This window comes from Coturnix japonica, chromosome 4 (genome assembly GCF_001577835.2).
Source record: "Coturnix japonica isolate 7356 chromosome 4, Coturnix japonica 2.1, whole genome shotgun sequence".
Taxonomy (NCBI): Eukaryota; Metazoa; Chordata; class Aves; order Galliformes; family Phasianidae; genus Coturnix; species Coturnix japonica.
Genome location: NC_029519.1, coordinates 1,947,248 through 1,968,667, shown reverse-complemented (window position 1 = coordinate 1,968,667; position 21,420 = coordinate 1,947,248). Strand labels below are relative to the sequence as shown.

General features: G+C 59.9%; 2 protein-coding genes across 3 annotated transcripts; one reads left to right on the top strand and one right to left on the bottom strand.

Moving 5' to 3' along the window:
* Positions 1–1,968: 1,968 nt before the first annotated feature.
* LOC107312646 lies at positions 1,969–9,086 on the bottom strand. The gene is made up of 9 exons (XM_015860272.2): positions 8,828–9,086; positions 7,015–7,148; positions 6,636–6,703; positions 6,132–6,355; positions 5,958–6,040; positions 5,634–5,774; positions 5,339–5,553; positions 4,989–5,138; positions 1,969–2,619 (listed from the first exon to the last, which is right to left on the bottom strand). Exons 1-9 carry the CDS (start codon positions 8,905–8,907, stop codon positions 2,332–2,334), a joined length of 1,383 nt encoding a protein of 460 aa, XP_015715758.1. The 5' UTR covers positions 8,908–9,086; the 3' UTR covers positions 1,969–2,331.
* Positions 9,087–15,329: 6,243 nt separating this feature from the next.
* Positions 15,330–20,871, top strand: PLP1 (proteolipid protein 1). 2 transcript variants are annotated; one of them, XM_015860219.2, is made up of 7 exons: positions 15,330–15,460; positions 16,729–16,915; positions 17,352–17,508; positions 18,325–18,493; positions 18,750–18,823; positions 18,907–18,972; positions 19,288–20,871. In XM_015860219.2, exons 1-7 carry the CDS (start codon positions 15,457–15,459, stop codon positions 19,357–19,359), a joined length of 729 nt encoding a protein of 242 aa, XP_015715705.1. In that variant the 5' UTR covers positions 15,330–15,456; the 3' UTR covers positions 19,360–20,871. The 2 variants fall into 2 exon arrangements, with proteins under 2 accessions (XP_015715705.1, XP_015715704.1); XM_015860218.2 differs by having other exon boundaries at positions 17,352–17,613.
* The last annotated feature ends 549 nt before the right edge of the window (positions 20,872–21,420 follow it).

The window sequence follows — 21,420 nt, the reverse complement described above, 5'->3', positions numbered from 1 at the left end:
GCAGCTGCTGGGCTGTGAGTGCCGTGCTGGCAGGTGCTCAGGGAGCTGCCAGCGCTGATGATTCTGATTTTACTTTCCAGGAGTCACATTACCTCAGTGTAACTCCATTAGCTTCCATTTACAACGGCAATTAACTCTGCTGCCGCTGCTGGGCCTGTGCCCGATGCTGCTTCCCATCGCGGCTGAGACATGTCCTGGACGTGCAGCATCATGCAGGAGAAGGAAAATTGACTCCATCTGAAGTCTGTGGGCTTTGCCAGGGGGTGGCTGATATGCCTTGCTGCACCCCCAGCCTGGGTGAGCCCTAGGGCATGGAAACTGGCCAGGACCATGGGCTGGAGGGGATCCCAGCTCTGGTAAAGGCTGGGTGCTGCTGCTGCTGCCCCCAAAAGGTCCCCAGGGGGCACAAACCACCAGATCTGTGCCTGTAGGGCTGTGGGGTGACAGTGCTCCCCTAAGTGTCCCACACCACGGTGCATGAGTGGGGACTCCCTCTGCTTGGCTGCAGCCAGAGCACACCATTCCTGCAGGTTATCTTATGATATGTTGGCCTTCTGCAGTTTACTTATTATTATTATTATTATTATTATTATTATTATTATTATTATTATTATTATTATTATTTCTTTTTCCTTTCTTTCTGGGAAGTGCCAGTTCCTTCCATCAGGGTGCTTTGGGGCTGACCTCAGCTGTTCTCCTCAGTGAAGCCCCCAGGTACCCAAGACCTGCTGCTGGGTAAAGGAGAGCAGTGAGGGCAGGAGCACAGGAGCACTGCAGGGTTTGGCTTCTCCCATCAGAAGAACAAACCAGGCACAGAGCTGCAGGTCTCCACTTTGTTTTCTCCACTCTCTGTGGCAAAAACCTCACTGAGGCCCAGCAGGGTGATGGGTCTGTGAGGTACGGGGTGCCCAACAGAGCCGATCTGTGAATCTTGGCTGGGAGCACAGAGGGAGATTGATGTTTGCTTGCAGACTTGGCTGTCAGCTGTGAGCTCTGCCTGCCCCCACGCCAGCTGGGGATGGGAGCGCTGGCCCAGGGTGGCACCGCAGGGCTGGCGTAAGCCCCCAGGACAGCTGGCAGCTCTCTGCAGTTGGCGCCTGCCCAGCAAGCTGGCTGCGAAGGGGAGGCTGGGACATCCAGCATGTGTGGGTATCCAAGCTCCACCGTGGGGCTGGAGACCCCCACAGCTCCACATCTGCCCTTCCTTAGGTCCTGTCCCCCAGGCAAAACCCTATCAGATAAATGGAGATAACAAGGTCTGGGCTCCCATCACCACAAGGCTGGTGCACCCACATCCTTCCTGCAGCTGGGAGCTGCTCCAAGACGTGGGGTTCTGGGCAGAGAGAAACCCCCAACACACCACTGAAAATCCCAGACAGACTTTATTTGTGTAGGAAGATCGGTGCTGTTTGAAAACCCACCACTGCTGGAGGTTTGGTTGGTCACCTGCGGGTGCCAGCACATCTCTGTTTGGGTCTGTGGGTGGGCAGTGGAGACCTGTGCCTCCAAATCTCTGAAGGCTGTCCCCAGGGCAGTACAGTGGCAATGGGCTGGAACAATCTTCAGCCATTTTGGCGGACCCCTGGTGTCTCCTGGGGATGCTTTTCCTCTGCTTGCCCCATCTGTGAAATGACTGTGTGTGGCTCAGAAGGGGCTGAAAAAGTGGGTGCTGGGGGCTCCTGGTTACTAGGGAGAGGGAGAGGGCAATTCCTGCTTGAGGAGCAGGGAGGGAGGCTGGGGGCTGAGGGTGGGACGTCTGCCCAGGCTGTGCTGCCCTTCGTTTGTGTCCCCTGTCATGGTGCCTGGCCCCTTGCTGTGCCATGGTGGCCCCAAGGCTGCTGAGGAAAGGGACAAATTCCGCCTCCATCCTGCCCACAGAACCTGTGGGGCTGCAGCAAAGCACCCCACCAACGATGTGTGCCCCACCTGGGCTTGTTGTGAGTGGGGGAAAGGAGATCATCCACACAGTTATCTCTGTAGGACCTACATCAGCGTCAACTACTGCTTTTATTTCCTGCTAAGCATGGAGGATATCCAAGTCAGGAGGTCTGGAAGCCTTGCTGAGTTTTTAAACTGAGGGTTCAGAGGCTCTCCTCTCCGGTGGAGGAGCAGATGGAGTGAGCGCACCCAGGGACATACACCTGGGGCTGAGGGAGAAGCCAGGGGATGGGGTCAGCAAGGCTGGGGCTGCCCATCTCCCGCCACGGAGCTGTGGGCTGTGCAGGGACAGAGGAGCACAGCCCCTTGCCTGGCTCACTGCTGTCCATGGCTCAATGCCTCCAAGCACATGGCAGCATCCATCCATGAGGTCCTTGGGCTTTTTTGTGGGCCTCAGGGCACAGGGTGGATGTCCTCTGAGCGCAGCACTTTGTAGACAACCCAATAGAAGATATTGAAGACCAGGAAGGTGAAGGGGAAGACGGCTCGGGAGATGGTGTCGATGCGCTTGGCACGGTCTATGTAACGCTTGTGCAGGGTCTCCCCTTCCCGCAGCAGTGCACTGGGTGGGGGGGGGCTGTAGATTCCAGGACCCTCCCCAGCCCCTTCCTTTGCCTGCAGGCAGTGGCCCAGCCCATAGCCTCGGAAGTAGAAGCGACTTTCACGGATCAGCTCTTCCTCCTAGAGAGGGAAAGTGCTGTCAGCCGGGCACCCCGCAGGGCACAGGGCAGTGCTGCATGCTCTGTGTATGTGCCAGCCGTGCCTGTCTGCTTCGGTGGGTGCCAGGTGCAAGGTTGGGTGCTTTTCCTGCACGTCTGAGGCATGCAGGCAGGAGCCCAGAGGAGCACGGGGTCTGGGGTACAGGGGCGTCCAATGAGCACCTGCCTGCCAACACATCGTGCTCTAAACTGCCCCCATGAATCTGAGGACAGCCCCAGAACCCTCACTTGGATGCTTGGGATGGACTGGGGGCAGGTGGGCCCATGGGGGTGTGGGTGCACGAGAGGATGCAAATTGGATGGAGGTGTATGGCGCACAAGGATGCAGGGCACATGGGGGTGCCAGGTACATAGGGGTGCATTGCACACAGGGGTGCAGGGTGCACATGAGGTACAGGGCACACAAGGGCTCTGCGAGCATTGTGGTGCTGGGGCTGCAGGCACTGCTACAGCAGCTGCTTGCTGCAGGATGGAGGTGTGCTGCTGAACAGACAGCTTGAGGGGGCACAACCATGCAGGGACACAGGAGCCTCGCTGCCATCAGGGACCCCCCAGTCCCCTCAAGAGCCAGGGCTGTCTGCTAAGTGGCAAAGGATGGGAGCAAGCAATGGAGGCTCTCTCCTCACTCTCCTTGCTGCCTCCCCACAGTCCAGCAATGCCTTCACTCTTCCCCACCAACAGCTGTGCTTCATTAGTGAGCTGTTTCATTAGAGAGCCACATTGGCCCGGCTCATTTACACTCTATGGGTGTCCCCACTCAGGGCTGAGGACATCCCACTCCTCGTTCCACGCCCACAAGCAGTGGGTTTCAGGTCCTTATGCCCTCTCCAAACAGCGCTGCCCACTGAGGCACACGGGCGAAGGGCTGCATCCTGCCCTGCATGGGCACCCCGCAGCCAGGGGCTCTCATGCAGGGAGCTGGGGATCTTTATTTAACTCAGCACTCTGCTGGATAAGCAAGATTTCCCAGCGGGGAGAGCAGCAGAGACTGAAATTGCTGAAATGTGCTCTCGTGTGCCGCGGAGCCGCGCTCCCCTGCTGTAGACTGAGTGCTCATTGAGGACGCAGCAGGATGGGGGCTCAGAGGGGGCTGCAGCAGCCCCAGAGATGCACGGTTGGGGTGTCCTTGTCCCCTGGTATCTCTCCACAGACTGGGCAGCCCGCCCTGTGCCACCACTCCCTGCAGTGTCTCCTCCCCATGTCTCCAGCTGCTGAGCCACTGCAAGCAGAGGAGATCACTGCGCTGTGTGATCTGGGTAGGCAGGGAGCTGAGATGCACATTGCCCCAACGTGGTTCACTCCACTGCAAAGGAGGCTGCGTTTGGCCCCATTTTACAGTGGGAGAAACCGAGGCACAGAGCAGGGTATCTCCAAGGAGCAGATGAAATATGCCTCTGGTCCCCATGGCTATGTGCCCTGTGCACGTCCCCGTGCTGCTCCTTCCTGCACCCTCACTCATGGGAAGGGCTCCTGGGGGGCTCCTTTTGGGGAAAGGAAGGGTGCAGGGGTGCACTGCCGGAGGGGTGTGCTTTACCCTGGAGCTGGAGAGCTGCGAGAGCGTCGCGTAGGTGTGCTCACTGCTGTGCAGGCTGCTCGGCTGCCCCAGGGACTCCAGGCTGGCCGTCCCGCTGCTCAGGCCCTTTTGGCACCAAACAGAAACAGGACAGCGCGTGACCGACGGCTCTGCCCCTGCTGTGGGGGCAGAGAGCAGCTGTGGGGCAGAGAGCAGCCCCTCCGGCAGCACAGCCTCTGTGCCAGGGGGCACTGTGAGCCTGGGGGGCATGTCCACGGGGTTTCTACATGGAGCTCTGTGTCTAACAGTGTCACCATATGGCGGAGCGGGGGCACCAGCTGCTTTCCCTGAGCATCACATGGGAAAGGAAAAGAAACCCTCGTTTCTTTTCCTGCCTTTTTAAAGCAGAGCATCTCCCAGGGCAGGAGGAGGATGGCACCCATCTGGGGTGCAGCACATCTGCTCCCTGCCCAGGCACAGTTCCCTGCAGCCAGTGCTGGGACTGTCCCCCCATGCTGGGACAGGCAGTGTCAGCCTGCTCCAGGAGACAGGAGTTGGACTCAGTGATCCTTATGGGTCCCTTCCAGCTCGGGATATTCTATGGTTCTATGATTCTGTGACAGCACAACTCAGCTCTGGGCATCCCCGCAGGGCAGGGAGACGCTCTGGGCTCCCCGTGCTGCCCGCAGGCTGGAGGACTGCAATTCCCACAACTCCCATAGGGGACAGCCCTGCAGCCCCGGGGATGGCAGCGCCGGGGGTCCCCATAGCATCTGAGGATGGGACGAGTGGTGACAGCAGCAGCTGCAGGCACTCACCATCCTCTGCCTCCGCTGCCGCCGCCTCAGGCGCATGAACTCCTTGTGCTGCCGTGACACAAAGTTGACAGCTGCATATTCCAGAAGTGCAGAGAACACAAACAGCAGGCACACGGCCATCCAGATGTCAATAGCCTTCACATAGGACACCTGCGAGGGGAGAGGGGTCAGAGCTGTGGGGCTGCATCCCTCCCCGCCCTCCCCACAGTCACAGCTATCGGAGGATCTCCCCAGAGCTGTGGAGATGCGGCACTGGGGGACGTGGTCAATGGATATGGTGGGAGTGGGTTGGGGATCCTAGAGGTGTTTTCTAGCCCCCCCAGTGCCAGCGTTGTGCCCACAGCACTGACCTTGGGCAGTGATGCTCGGGAACCAGAGCTCTGAGTGGTCATAGTGAGCACAGTGGTGATGCCCAAGCCCACCCGTGCTGGTGCTGCATCCATGTTGATCCAGAAGGAGACCCAGGAGAGAATGACGATGAGCAGGCTGGGGATGTACATCTGGATCAAGTAATAACCCATCTGCCGCTCCAGGTGGAACTTCACCTCAATGCAGGTGAATTTGCCTGGAAGGAAACCCAGCTTTGCATGGGTGAGGGGGCCCGTGCCATGCTGGGGGGCAGTCAGGGGTTTCCAGGGGTCTCACCTGTGTTGTAGTACTTGGTGCAGTAGCCCAGGTCCTTCTCGTCCCTGAGGATGAACTGTGGCAGCGTCAAGCCCTCTGCCACCTGCACGGCCTCCTGCTCCTCCAGCCACTCAAAGATGAGGTCGTTCATGGTGTAGCCAACTGGAAAGGTGATGGAGGAAAGCACGGGTCAGGGGGATATGAGCCCATTCATCCCCACCCCAAATGACCTCCCCTTTCCTGCTCAGCTCCCCCAGAAATACAGAGATGTCGGCTTTTGGGATGGATGGCGTGTGATGGGATGCCATGGGCGGAAGCAAGGCTTGAACATCCTCAGACACTCACAACTCTCCAGCTGCATCGTGCATGTCTGGATGTCCATGGGGAAGTTCTTCAGGTCCATGGGGCAGGCCAGGATCAGCGTCAGCCTGCAGGAGGCAGACAGAAGAGAGAATCACTGTAAGATTCCCAGTGGGGTGAAAGAGGAAAGCCCAGTTCCAGAGGAGAAGTGCTCAGCACCTGATGCTGTAGAGCACGTTGCCGTTCTTGAAGATGCGCAGCAGCTTGTTGTCTGTAGTAATCTCATGGAAATGGGCCCCTTTCTCATTTGCAAAGAACAAGTCAGGCTTCCAGATGGAGTCTAGCATAGAAGGGTCCAGGTCCAGGGAGTCATCTGGGTATTCATTGTAAGCCAGCCGCGGATCGTTCCACTGCTGCCGCAAAAAGATGTTCACACGGTAATCCTGGGGCAGAGGGCGTTGTGTCAGTAGGAGCCCCACAGGGCCGGAGGAGGAGGAGCAGGAGGAGACTGGTGGTCTGAAGGCTTTGCAGCAGCACAAACAGGGGCTCTATAGGGCTTCCCCAGTGCAGATCCTCATGCATTTGAGGATGCTGAGGGCAGCAGCCTGTCACAGTGCTCCAGCTCCAGAGGGACCCGTGGGAGCCCTGAGCACAGACACAGCTCTGGCACTGGGACACACACACACACACACCCCAGGCAGCATCCCCTGCAGAGGAGCCTACCATAGTCGTCTCGGTGACGGAGCCAAAGCTGTTGATGAAGATGTTGCACGTCACGTTGACGGGCGGACCTGGAAAACAAGCAGGCAGTGCAGCTCTCACTGCTGACTAGCACCATGCTGGCGTGGGCACAGACCCTGCACCCTGCGTGTTGTGAGCAGCCCTGTGCCCATCATGGTCACCCCATGGTGCATTTAGGGGAGCCCTCCCACCTCTACCCTGCCATGGGAAAGCAGGCACAGACAGCACGGGTACAACTGGGGAGGTGCTGGGGAGAGAGGAATGTGGGTCAGGGTCCTGTTCCCACACCCACCCCCTGGATCTGGACAGCCCTAAGCATGGGGCACCGGCCAGCCCTGGGAGCTTCACGTCCTCACCTTACCTTTGAAGTTGGGTCGGATCCGGGCATCATACCCCGACGTTCGTCCCATGAGCTTGTCCAGGAAATCAGAGGGTGACATGGGCTGGGGTGCACTGCGGGAGTGGGATTTGATCTCCTCCCTCCCTGAGACCAGCCTGCGGGCAGATGGGGGGGGGGGGGGGGGCTGAGCCAGCTGCCAGCACCATAAAGCTCGAGGCACAGCCCTGCAGCCCAAGGGAGGACATGCAGCAGCCTCAGCATGTCTCATACCCATGGTTGGGAAGTGCTTGGGGCCAGGTGTCCCACAGCGAGGACAGAACGCAGTGGTGATGATCCCAGGCTGTGGGCACTGGGAACAGCCACTGGGCTGTCCCTTGGGGTAAATCACCAGCCCCTGCCCCGCATGCACCCATGGGGGCTGCGTGGATACAACACTTCCAGAGCTGTGGCTGACCCAGGGCAGTGAGGAGGTGACCAGGAGCACAGAGGGGACGGTGGCATTGAGGGGTGACATGGCCAGAGAGGAGCAGCCCAGCCATGGCAAGGAGCTGACATGAGCTCTCCCACGCAGCACTGCCAGTGATGATGGAGACTTATTTAAGCTGACCTTGGAGGAGATATTTTCGTGAATGCATCCCCGCCTGCCAGTTCCTCTCCTTCCGTCAGTTTATAATGATCATTTCAAGGAACAATGCGAGAGACATTTGCTCACCACATTGCCTGGCATGTGGCTGTGATGGAGAGGAACGAGCTGGAGATCTCTAGACACAAAGGGAGCTTTGAGCGTGCTGCTGGGGCGTCCTGCTCCTGTTTGGGGCTGCAGACCCCACTGCCACAAGCAAGGGAGGGTGCTGAAAGGGGGGCTGGGACTCTCTTGAGGCTGTGCAGGCTGAGCCCACACTGTGCTCCTACCTCTGCTCGGAGCAGAGGGAGTCATCCATAGAAGAAGCCAAGCTTCTCCGAGTACCAGGGCTGGGGCAAAGGCTTGCTGTGCATATCCCTGGGCACAGCTGATGGGGCACAGCCTCCCCTGAGGTACCCCTGGTGCTCAGCACAGCACCCCACACACTCAGGGAATGGTGGGGCTGGAAAACACTCCCATCTATCTGAGAATACCATCCCAATGGAAGCGATTTCTGCTGGTGAAATGGTGACATTCGGATGCAATTTTCCCCCTCCCCACCACAAACGTTGCATACCCCTCACGCTGCCCCAGATACACCAGGACAGGGAGCAACAGGGGCACTGAAGCCCCCCCACCTGTCCCCCGTGTACCACCTCATCCCAGTGGCACCCAGGGATGGTAGAATGGGATGAAGGGACTCGGGGGTTTCAGGTCCTCCACCCAAAATACTCCATAGGACCTGGGACTGCCCCGCGTCCCCCTCTCCCCCAGCAAAAAAAGAAAGAAAGAGAAAAATCCCTGAGCTGGGAAGAGGTCTGAGCACCTCAGGGGCATTGCTGTGATGGAGAAAGAGCTGCGTGGGCCATCGTCCGATGGTCCCTAAGCCCACCTCGGTGAGGGCTGTGCCCGGGGTGGGGGGCTGCAGGGGGCGGGCGGCACCGTGCAGGCAAAGTCCCTGGGGTGCGAGGTCCGACGGAAGGTCCCGCTGCCGGGGATAGGGGGTAAGGATGGATTTGGGGAGGATGTCCACGAGAAGGGTGCGGATTGCACGGGGGGGTCTGGACCGCGCGTGGGGGTCCTATCGCAGGACTGGTAGGAGACATCTCGGTCCCGTCTGGGGGAATCCAAGTCCCGGTGGGGAATGCTGGTTCTTGGAGGGAAGGGTGGGAGGGGTCCAGGAGGAGGGGGAGCACCGCGCCGTGCGCTCACCTGAGCGGGCCACGCCGGGGAGGGAGGCAGCCGAGGAGGAGGAGGAGGAAGGCTCGGGCGCCGGTCCGGAGCGCGCCCATCCCGCCGCAGCCAGCAGCCCCGCCGCCCCGGGCGCACGGGCATGACCCGGCCGGTGGCGGCGGTTCCCCCGCACCCACTCCCGTCGCACCGGGACCGCCGCCACCCCCCGGCCGGCCCCTCTCCTCATAGTCCGGGCGAGCGGGAGCCCGCCGGCAGGATGCGGGCACCGGGAGCCGGGCGGAGCTTCAGGCCGGTGCGGCGGGGAGGAGGCGGGCGCGGTGCGGAGAGACGCCCGCCCCCAGAACCCCCCGCCCCGGGGGGCTCCGCCGTGTGCGGTACCGGGCGGCCGTCGGGGCGCTGCCCCTGACGGTGCGTCCTCCGCTGGGACTCTGCGTGGCGGGGTGCGGGGCTCAGGGGTTTATGGGGGTGCACAGGAAAAGGGGGTGCACGAAGAGGGTGGGGGGAGGAAGGGAACGCAGCCGGGTCGAGGGACGTGTTCGGTTTCATGGCCAGGGCTGATGGATGCGCTGAGATCGAAAGGTTTATGGGATGCTCTGGGTGCAGGAATGTGCCAGCAGAGATGCGGGGCGTGAGGGTGCGCTGGAGGGTCTGCCCGCAGGAGCGCAGGGAGCGGCATCCTTCCTTCTGCTTGTCTGGGGTTCTGGGACAGCTTTGCAGGTGTAGGGACCAGGGGTTGACAGCACGGCTGATCTAAGAGCCCAGCACTTGCTTTTCTCAGCTGCTCATCACATGGGAACTCCTGAAATCGCCCTCATTAGGGGCAGGTGAGCTCCTTAGCACGGCCTCCTGCCCCCCGTTGGGGGAGAAAGCAACGGGGGCAGCCAGGTGTGCGGGACTGGGGGGCTGCAGGGGCCAGCAGGATGGGTAAAGTGAAGCAGGAGGAAAGCAGCTGTGGGTTGAGTGGGCTGACATCAACCCCTGGGGTGGCTGAGCAGCATGCAGTGTCTCTGGGCCTTCCATGATTAATGCGTTTGGGTGGAGACAGCATTAATAAAAAGTGCAGAATAAGGGGTTCCTGGTGGATACATCGCTCAGGGTTTTGTTCACCTTACCACACCTGGCTCAGGTCCTTTATTTGTACTAGTCGTATTGTAGTCATGGCTGGAAGCAGCCATTGCTGCAGGGACCCCACACGGTGCTGTATGGGAACAGGAGGGCTGCGTGCCCCCCCCTCTCCCGTGTCCCCCTCACCCCATATAGGGGCTGTGCATTTTGGGAGCGCTCTGCTGGACCCCGTGCTGCTTTCTCCTGCCCACTCTGCTGGCTTTGCTGGAGCAGGGAAACGTGACAGCCAGCAGATCAGTGCCCAGGAGGCTCCTCCAGGGCCGGGGGGGGGGGGGCACGGCGCTGCGGGGCGGTGTGCGGGAGGAGCAGCTCTGCTGGCACGGAGCTGGCAGAAGTCTCCTCCGATTACCGTTGCCGTTAACGTTGATGGGACCGTGAGGTTGTGATTGGGATCCGGAGCCCCGGGGCGCACGGCGAGCGCTGAGCAGCAGCTCCAACCCAGCGGTGGGCCGAGCTGAGCTGAGCTGACACCAGCGGGAGGAGGGGGGCAGCCCCGTGCTCAGCCCGTGGGGAAAGTGGGGCACGGAGGGAGGTTTTCCTGTGAGCAGCAGAGCTGCTGGGTGCAGCCATCCCCGGGGACACACATCCATTTTCAGCATCCCCAGCCCTCTTCCCATTGCAGAGACGGTGCCAGGCCCTGCCAGCAGCAGCGGAGGTTGGGGCTGCTCAGCCTACGTGATTTCTTCACCTTTCCTTTCTCCATCTCCAAGCACACATCACACATCAAACTGTTCCCCTGGGGAACTCCTGCCTGGGTCTGGAGCCCTGTGGAAGGCTGTGCCAACCCACCCCCAAGTCCCCTCTTCTGCTCAGCCCACACAGTGCCAAGGCTGTGGATCTAATCCTGCCTGATCCATGCTGTCATGCTTTCCCGGCCATCACAACTCCAAGAGGCTGAGGCCTCAAAAACATCTTTTAAATCCCTTTTTTTCTTTCCTGTCAGAAAGGCTGATGGGCTCTTCGGATCCAGCTTGGGATGAACAATTGCTGGAGGATCGGTTTGGTGGCACAGAAGGGAGATGGGGGAGGACAGCAGGCAGCTCCTTGAGCCCTCGGTGCGGCGTTGCTGCTGGTTTGGTGCTGCAGGAGAGCACGGAGCCTGGGGATGTGCAGCCCAAGCCCTGCTGCCAGCACTGGGCTTCTCCCTGCTGCTGTAGGGGTGGCAATGTCTTGCAGAAGGACAGATGCCCCCAGGCTGGACACGGGCATTGCTCTCAGTGTGCAAACATTTGGAAGCAGCTAATGGTGCGTGAGATGAATGTCACAGAAAATACGCTCCCGAGCGTGGCTGTGCACAGCCCCATCCCTGCGTGTCCCTGTGTGTCCCCACGGGGCTGTGGCTGCATCCCTCAGAGCTTCTCCTCCAGGGCTGCTGAGCGTGGGGCCTAAGAGCTGATGAAAAATACCCGAATTTGGCCATTTGCACTCGTTTATTTCTAGAGGAAAATGGTAACACAACACGAGCTCTGCCTTTGGGAATTTTGTTTTCCAATGCACTTGAACCAACCCTAACTCTGAAACAGACAGAAAGGACATTTTCAGTGGGACGTCCTGCTGGAGCCAAATCCTTTTGTCTTGAAGGGGAATGTGATGCACTCCAGGTCCCCCCAGCTGCGTGGTGCATGGGGGGCTCAGGAGGGAGGGCGCAATGCTGCCATTAGGACACAGCACCGGGCAGGGCGGCCCCGGAGGAGACTGCAAGGTGAAGCGGGACGACGGTCCGAACTCCAACCAATGTCACTCTCCAGTTCCATGGCGTTTTTCCAAGCTAAAAATACCCCTTGTGCCGGCACGGCGCGGGGCGTGCGCTGCATGCGGCGCTGCAGAGGTACCCGCCAAGGGCACGGGGCTGTGCGTCCCACCACCAAGCTGTATGGCACCAGGGGGAACACGGCTGGGGTCTCCTTCTGCCTCCCATCTTCCAGCCCCCAGATTGCAGGCTGGCCTCATCCACCTCCACTGCACTCCTTCAACCTGTGCCACACTGCGCAGTGCTGGGGTCTGCATCTGCAGTGGGGATTTCAAGGTTGAGCCATAGGGGCTCGGTCCCCAGTGCCAATGTGTGGGGAGGGAGCTGCAGGTGGAGGGATGACCCTGTAACCTTGGCAAAGCAGGCATGCCGAAAGGGGAGATTTAATCTAGATAAGTGTCCAACAACACTCTCCGGGCCGGGAGCAAAGCCTGGCACTGGTGCCAAACCCCTCAGTGGGGTCACCCAGCCCTTCCCCATGTCCCTGTCTCTTCCCTTGCCCGTGAGTCACCCTTTTGCTGCCTTGTCCCCAAATCTGCCCAGCACCAGGGCTGGGTCCCTCCTGCTGCTGGGGAGGATGCTGACGGGAGGATGCTCTGAGTGAGTCGGGCTGTTCTCACCGGGAACTCTCCCGTCTCTGCTCCCAGCAGTGGTGCTGCCTGCTGAGGCCCCGCTGCTCACATCACCCACAGCATTTCCAGATTCTTTGGGGAGGACCCGCTGGCTTTTGACACCACGAGGCTTCAGCCCACACCTCCCCCTTCCCTCATCCCCTGAATCTTCTGAGCCTATGGAAGACTTGCTGTGCAGCACCGAGGCTGTTGTACCCACAAAGACATCACAGGAGATGGGGATGGGGGTCCCCGTGGTCCCCTCCCCGCTTTGGGGTACCCATCCCCCTGCATCCCATGCATGGTTGCCATGCCGACGAGCATCCCGTGCTGCTGAATGCTGTTGGAGCTCCGTCGGCTTTTCTCGCCTCCGCGTCTCCGTGCCCTCAGCCCCAGCGGTCTCCGAGGACGGAGCAGAAGGAGCTCAGTGGGAGCGGTGTTAACTGCAGGCTGCCCGGCTCGCCCTAATTGTGAAGGAGTTTCGTGATTTGCTCGAGACCCCCCCGGAGGGCCGAGCCTGGAAAACGAAGCGTTACACATCTGTGGCATCAGGCGGTGAGTGAAGGAATGAGAAATCAGCCTCCCTCCCCCTTACCCCCCTCCCCCGCCTCTCCCCCCCCCCACTCTGCCTGGCACGGCCGCTGCCGGGGAGATGAAGGATTTGTTTAATTAGACGGCAAATCCTCCTGCTGCAGCACAGATGCAAACAGCAGTGGCTGCATCCCGGGGGTTCACGGCCGCGGGGCTGCCGTGCTGGCGTCGTTGTCCCGCAGAGCCAGAGGTGTCACGGTGTGGGCTGGGGGGACGGGGTGGTGGCTGCAGGGGATGGGACTTCCCCGCCCTAAAGGCTTCCCTGCCCTATGCTCTGCTGTGGGGTCAGCGTGGTTGTCCTGGGGTTCCCACTGCAGTTCCTGGCAATGCCATCTCTTCCGTGTCCCCACGTCCCACCCATGCCCTGGCCTTGGCGATGGGCCCCGCACAGCTGCTGGCACAGAGGGGCTGCACCTCGGCATCACCTCGGCACATCAATAACTGGAGCAGCAAACGCCTCCCTGTCCCGAAGCCACCCCAGCGAGGAGGTGGCTGTAGCCTCGTGGAGGAAAGCGGGGGGCGAGGGAGGGGGTGGGGCTGTTGCTCTCTGCCCTAAAACCAAAGGGACTGTTATGGAGGGTGAGCGGGGAATGGGGACCCAACATGGGGGCTGGGGGAGAGGTGTGGGGCAGGGACAGCCAGGGGGACCACGGAGCCAAGAGGCTTCGCTCTGCAGGCATCGTTTGTCTTTGCATCCCTGGGTTTTCTGCAGGGTAAACGAGCACAGCTCCAAGAGATGACCCCACAGAGTGCAGACCAGAGGAATGAGCTGCCTGGGGAGAGAGGCAGCCGCTGCCTTCCACAGCAAAGTCAGTGGATGCTGGGATGAAGCCTCCATGGGGCTGGGGAGCACCACCAGCCCTCCTGTCCTTCAGCTCGCCTCCCCATCCCCCAGTGGGCTCCAACAGCTTTGCCTTTTTCCCCCCCCTAATTGTATCTATATTAGCACATTTTGCAGCCTCCTGCCCTCCCCTGTGGGAAAGGGGGTTCACCCCAGTGATGGGGGAAATCAGAAGGTGGGCATCAGCCTGGCCTGGGGAAGTGGCTGTTTAAAAATAGCAGCAAGGTTCTCTGGTGTGACAATACGCACCTCCCGACATGTATGTATAATGGATAAAGGCACTGCACGCGCTGTCACTGCTCCTCCTGGGGACACCAGCACTGTGCCCACAGCCCGGGCACACAGCAGCACCCAGGGCTGATCACAGAGGCATCCTCACAGCGAAGGAGCCAGCGGGGACACACAGCCAAGAGGGGATGCTCAGAGCCTGCAGCATGAGGGGGTCCCAAAGGCTTCAGCCAAAATGCAGAAGGAAGGGATGAAATCAGACTGTGGAGCCGCCCCCCTGCAGCATGGGCAGCCCTGGGGGTGGGGGGGCACACGGGAGGGAGATGCTAACGAGCAGTAACCAATTACGGAGATTTTTGAAGGCATTTGGTGCAGAAATCGCAGCCCTGCTTCGTTGCTCACATTATCCCGGATGGCAGAAAGCTGATGCTTCCCCCCAGGGTGTTGAAATAAAATGCAAGATCTTGAATTTCTGCAGAAAGAGAAAGAAGGGCTCATCGTTTTTTTCCCCATAACATCATTTTTCCCTCTGGTGCCTGGCTCCATCCAGGCAATGCAGTCCCTTATCAGTGAGCATCAGCAGCCCCGCAGATGTGGTTTCTGAAGAGCACTGGGGGCACTGTGTGGTGCCCTGGGGACCCCCAGCCCAGCAGTGTTCCCAGCCCCAGGGACAGCCAGGCCCTGCCACAGCGCAGCCTGGCACAAAGCAGGGCATTGAGGGACACAGCGGGGCTTTGTCTGCCTGCTGAGAAGGGCCCTGTTGCCCTCTGCAGGCGTCCCCAGCCCTGTGCTGATCCCCCATGGGGGGCACCCATGGGAGATGGGCACCCCAAGGAGCTGACCCCCTCTGCTTCCCCATCCCTGGATGTGTCCCCATCCCTTGAGGACCCCATGGAGGACTCCCTCTGGGGACTGTGCCCATTGGAGCTCTGTCTCTTGTCCCACATAGAGCCCAAAAGGATGGGGACAGTGAGAGAAGAACTGCCGTGAAAGCAAGGAGAGCAGAATTCCCATCAGAACACCCACTCTGGAGCACTGAACGCAGGTGTCTGACACTTAGGGAGCAAGAAGGCAACAGAGGGGCATCACTGCATCCCACAGATCCCACATTGCTACAACTCACACCTATAGGCACTCACACCCCAGCCAGGCCTGGGGGTCCCCCTCCCACTGCACAGTGGGTGCCCTGTGACCCCCCCCCAGCCCCTTTATCCCTTTTAGAAAAGCTTTCCCTCCCCCTCCCCACCCCAAGCCCTGAAGTTCTCTGCTTTGCCCACACACAGAACGGCTGGCAGCCAAGGGGTGCAGCTGGGGGGGGCCGGGGCGGGGAGGGACGGGGGCTTGTCCCTTTAAGGGGGGTGGCTGTCACTCAGAGAGCCCTTTTCTTTGCTGGCGAGTGGGACAGGCACCCAGAGGGGACAATACAGGGTGAGGGACTGCCAGGGGAGGCGAGGGCTGCAGACAGAGCCGAGCGCACGGGGAGCTGAGCGAGTCGGGTGCCATGGGTGAGTATGGGGACGTGGGACAGCTGTCACAGCTGTGGGGGCCTGGAGCAGAGAGCCCGAGCATTTCCCCTGGCACTGGCAGGCTGTGCAGGTGATGTTCCCATGGGTGGCAGGGGAGGAAGCAGGGATGGCATTTTCCTTTCCCATGTGGCTTTCTGTCCCCTCCTGGGACAGACCCCATCCCTCCGGGAGGGTAGAGGAGCATGAGCTCAACCCAGGGCTGCAGGGAGAGCGGGGCACTGAGACCCATCACAGCTTGTGCCACTTGTGTGCCTGCAGCTCCATGCCTCAGTTTCCCCATCGATAAAATGATGTCATCCTGCTGGGTGCTCTGATGGGGGTCTCACAGCTGCCACCCTCCTCCTGCCCGCAGCACTTTGTGCAACAAGGCCCATGATGGTGCTGCACAAGGGCCCTTTTTTCTCTCCCCTTTTCTCCTCCTGCACTTTTCCATCTCTTTCCCAAAGCTGGAGGGCACACCAGGCCCTGCTGCATCCTGGTCCCCACCTGCCATCTGCCAGCAACTGCCCCCAGGTTCCCAGCAGGGAGAGAAGAAATACTAAAACCCTCAAGTCAGCTTGGTACCATCATCGTGCTGCAACGCATGCAGCTATCCATCCCTGTAGGACCTGCAGGGATCAGGGTGCACTGCTGGGAGGGGAAGGCATAAGGACCACTCCCTGGCCCCGTTGTGTCCAAGGCAAACAGGCGGGGGGGTCTCTGTGCTCCCCCACAGCGCTGCCTTTGTTCCCTGTTTGCTCTTTGGACAATCCCCCATTGTCCTCGGTGCCACCACGCACCCTTGCTCTGTGTGGGGAGGGGGGGACGTTGCTGGCCAGGACCCCAAGGCTGCCTTGTCCTTGCAAGGAGGAGATGATAGGCTCTGTAGGGTCCGTGGGGGGAGCATGGGTTTGGGACTGCTTCCAGCACTCGGAGCGCTTTAGGAACTCAGTGCACACCCGCCGGGGAGGGAGTGGAGCTGCCCCCAAGCTGTGCCCGCTCTCTGCACCCCAACCTCATCCCAGGTTCTGTAAGCACCACGGCACCATGGCAGCCCAAATAGAAACCCCTAGCACTGCGGCAGCGGGGAGCCCATTAGCAGCTTGTTGGTTTGCTCCCACTGGCATCACGCTGCATCACCCCGCATCTCCGTCTCACTCAACTGCCAGCTCCCCAGCACCCTGCACTGCTGCTCTTGTAGCACCACCACAAATAGTTTCAGCATTTTTCCCTTTATCTCCCTAAAATCCCCCCTTGTGGCCCTGCAGGTCTGTTGGAGTGCTGTGCCCGCTGCCTCATCGGGGCACCCTTCGCCTCTCTGGTCGCCACCGGGCTCTGCTTCTTTGGGGTGGCACTGTTCTGTGGCTGTGGGCACGAAGCCCTCACCGGCACCGAGCAGCTCATTGAGACCTACTTCTCCAAGAACTACCAGGACTACGAGTATCTCATCGATGTGTAAGTAACGGCGCGGGGCTCCTCGCGTCTCCATTGCGCGTGATGTGCCGCTGTCACCCGGCTCTGCTGCCACCCACTGGGGCCGACACCACGCAGGCTGTGCTCAGCCCTGGGCAGCCTCACACCGGCGCTGTTGCCCCGTGGCAGATGCTCCATTTCTTTTCACCCTGTTCTTATCTGACCCACGCCAGGTGCTGTGGGGTGCACAGGACAGACGCACCAGGTAGGTATGGGGGCAGCAGGATGTCCTGCTTAGCAAGGTGCTGCTCCCCCTCATCAGCTCCACTTGGGGACAGCAGCTTTGTCCCCACAGGAGGTGACACCCCACTCCAGCTCCCCCAGGGGTGTGTTGGGCTTGGGGAGGGTAAGTGGGGCTGCACACGGGGCTGTGTGCCGCAGCACTGCCTGAGCATCCCCACCGCTCCTCTCCCCATAGCATCCACGCTTTTCAGTACGTCATCTATGGCACAGCCTCCTTCTTCTTCCTCTATGGAGCCCTGCTGCTGGCTGAAGGCTTCTACACCACCGGCGCCGTCCGGCAAATCTTCGGGGACTACCGGACCACCATCTGCGGCAAGGGCCTCAGCGCAACGGTAACTGGGGGCCCGAAAGGGAGGGGAGCGCGAGGCCCCCAGCGAGCTCACTCTTTGCAGCGGGTGTGTCAGTGTTTGGGAAAGTGGCTAGGACATCCTGACAAGGTGATCTTAACCGGGGTTTGGCACCCCATCGCGCGCCTGCAGCGGGTTTGGCGTTGGCTGAAGGGCAGGAGATGGCGACCGCCCGGGGGTCGGGGTGTACCGAGGGGAAGCGCAGCCTGACAGCCCTCCCCGAGGCCAACTGTGTGCCCAAAGCAGCCAATTTGACCATGGCATTTGCCCCCAAACAAATTGCTCTGTGCTTAGGGATCACCCGGCAGAGCCGCAAGCATCCCTGCAAGGGCAGTGCATGCTGCCACTATGGCTGTCCTGCATGGTGCCCGAAGACTGGTGCCCTAGTGCTGGGAATGGCCTTGGGGAGCAGAGGGGAATGGCTGCGGTTCCCTTTGGGTTCGGTTGGGGTGGCACCATGGAGGGAGGGCAGCAGAGCGGCGTTGCTCAGCTCAGGGGTTTTGCAGCTGCTCTCCCGCAGAGGTCAAACCCTGCTGGCCGCAGAAATCCCCTGGTATGGGAAGGGGCACCATTGTGCCACAGCTGGTCAGTCCCACGTGTGTGTGGTCGGCCCCAGTGCCGCCCAGCTCGGGCTGGCGGTCCATTGGGTGCATGGGGCTGTGTTGGGCACAGTGGGCAGTGCATCCCGGCCCTTCACCTGCCCTGTGCCCTGCCCGCCTGGGGACCCTCGCGCTCCCCTGTCCCCATTCCCAGCCACGCTGTAACCCCCTCTGTGCCCTCGCCTTGTGCTGCCCCTTGCAGTTTGTGGGCATTACATATGTCCTGACCATCGTCTGGCTCCTGGTCTTCGCCTGCTCCGCCGTGCCCGTCTACATCTACTTTAACACTTGGACCACCTGCCAGTCCATCGCCAACCCCACCAAAACCACTGCCAGCATTGGCACGCTGTGTGCGGATGCCAGGATGTATGGTGAGCACTGCACCTCCATGAGGGGTTACAGCTGCTGAGAGGGGTCTGGGCTGGAGAGGGGATGGAGAGGGTCTGGGGGGACATGGCTGGGCCAGGAGGGTCCTCCCTGTCACCTTTCTGTCCTCCCTCTTTGCCTTCCTCCTGGTGATGGTCCCCAGCCCAGCACACAAAGCACATCCCACAACCCAGCATTGCAGTGGGGCTGAGTGATGGGACCAGTGGCCATGCCCCAGCTCACCCTGATTTGTGTCCCCAGGTGTCCTGCCCTGGAACGCGTTTCCTGGGAAGGTGTGTGGCTCTAACCTGCTCTCCATCTGCAAGACCAGCGAGGTGAGCCCCTTCCAGTGCTCTCTGAAGCCCCCATGGGACTGAGCAGAGACCTTTGGGAGCTCAACCCCCCTCTTCCCTTGCAGTTCCAAATGACTTTCCACCTCTTCATCGCGGCCTTTGTGGGGGCTGCTGCCACACTGGTCTCACTGGTGAGTCGCTGCTCCCGCTGCCCAGCCGTCCTCCTCCACCTGGCAAGGAGATGGGGGCAGAGGACAATGGAGGTGGTGGGCACAGAAGTGGCAGAGCCTGAGCTTGTCTCATTTTCTAACAATAAGGAGGTGGTGGGGGAGGTGGCCACTGGAGGGGATCTGGAGGGGCTTTAGGAGACCACCGGGGACCAAACCCACATTGGCACTGTGGTGTCCTACCTTGGCCGTGGGGCTTTGTGCTGGCCAGGTGCTGAGATGAAGGATGCTGGAGCGCTGTCATCCTCCTCCCCTGGCTCATTCTCTTCCTGCCCGCAGCTCACCTTCATGATCGCCGCCACTTACAACTTCGCCGTCCTCAAGCTGATGGGCCGGGGCACCAAGTTCTAGCCGGCAAGGTGGAGCCCAGCCAGACAAGCACCCTCCTTTCCTCTAACCTCGAGGCTTTAACACTGCAGCCACCCGACACCAGGTCTCCTGCCTTAACGCTGCCTTCGCCGCTGACTCCCCTCCTCTTCCTCCCTCGCATCCATCGTGCTGAGCGTGACCAGGAAGAGCTTCTCACCAACGGATGCCTCTTCATGCACTTTTCTCTCTGTGCTCACCCGTAACCGGTTCGCTCTAGGGCCAAAACCAGCAAAGGAAGAGGAGGGACTCACTCCGGTGTCCCAACGTTGCCTATAGGGATGAGCAAAAGCCTTCATGCTCCTGGGAGGCAGAAATCCAAGCGTAGGTTGCTCCAGGAGTAGCATGAAGGAGGCTCCCTAGAGAGAAAAGGAAGTTGGCTGGGTCTGTTGGAGCTGGAGCCTCTCCTGGCGCTGACTGCCGGCACCTCTCCTGGATGGAGGATGAGATGGATTATTTTTTCCCCTAGTAAAGAAAGATGAATTTACCCTAAAGTGCCTGCTGCAGCCAAGGCAAAGGGAGTTTAGGGCAAGGATCTTCCCATTGAGGAGAAGAGAGCGCTGACCCCGATGCTGATAAAGCCCATGTCCCTAACCCAGCTGCCCCTATAAAAGCCTGGAGGAGTTTGGTGTCTGTGCGCAAAGGGCACCCTCGGCTTTAGGTTCCAGCACCACAGTGCCAGCTGAGGGGTCCGCCTGCGCTGTGCTGCAGAGCAGAGCTGGAGCAGCCCCTTTGTAGTGCAGGATAACCCACGGACAGCCCATCTGCTCCAAACTCAGCCATTCCTTCACAATGGTGCTCTTCTCTCGGGGTGACATTTGCTTCTGTAACGTTTGCTGCTCCTGCAGTCTCTGTTCGTTCCACGTTCGCCCTCCCCACCAACAGGTGCCCCGCTCTGCTCTTCCTCCCCCCCGACCACTTCGTGCTAACGCTTTGTGTTTATTTATTGGAGAAACTACTCTTACTGGCAGACCATCGCTCCATCCTGCATGGATATTTTATTTTATTATTGTTTTCTTTTTTAATGTCTGTATTATGGTGATTCCATCAGCTGGGGGGGCAGGGATAATGGGTCGGTCTGCTGAGCAGAGCGCTCCGAGGATCCTTGCTGCCCAGCACTGAGCTTGGCCATGCTACCAACGCACACGGGCTGGGGAGGGGGAGATGGGGAGAAACCAGGCAAGATCTGGGGGATCCATTCACATCGCCGCCGCCGCCGCTCTTGGGAAGGTTTGCTGGTGGGTTTTGGTATTCATTTAACAACAAATAACCGGGTCCTCCTTCCCACTCTTGTTCCCAGACCCCCAAACACACACACACACACACACACGCACACACAGAGTTAATCAACTGAAAGCGTTTCCTTCACCTCTGATCTAGAAGTTCAGCTCGTTAACAAGCAATAAAAAGGAGCAGGTTTTTAAAGACTTATCTTACAAGATGTATTTTATAAAGATTAAAGGAAATAAATTAAAATTAAGAACATTCCGAATGAGATCTTTGTCTGGCTGTTGGTTTGTTGTGCTGCTCTCCCTTTTCCCCATGCCCCAGCAAGGGAAGGGCAGCATTGCCCACCTCTGCAGTCCCCTCTGGGCTCCATCCCTCTTTGTCCCCACCCCAGTAGGGGGCCTCATGGACCCAGCCCTTTGTTTGCAGCTGGACAGCCCCAAATGTCCCTGTTTGTCCTTCAGATCCCAGAGTGAAGCAGGATGGCCCCATCTGGGCACACGGGCAGGCATGGCTAGGCCAGAGTCCTACAGCTTTTTGCTCTGTGGGCAGCTGGTGGGACGCTTGCTACCAACCCATGGGTAGATGGCACAGGGTTGGTGGCACAGGGAGGTGATGCTGTGGGATGGGGTCTTTCATTTCCCACCCATTTAAAACCAGCTCAAACCCCCCTACTCCCCTCTCTCCCAGCTACTCCAGGCAGCACTGATGCTTCCCCTTAACTCAGCTGGGGTTGCTCAGCTGTTCCCCCAGCTCAGCAGTGGGGCTGTGTTGCATCAATGGAGTCCTTTGTTCCCCACGTTCCCAGATGCCACCACC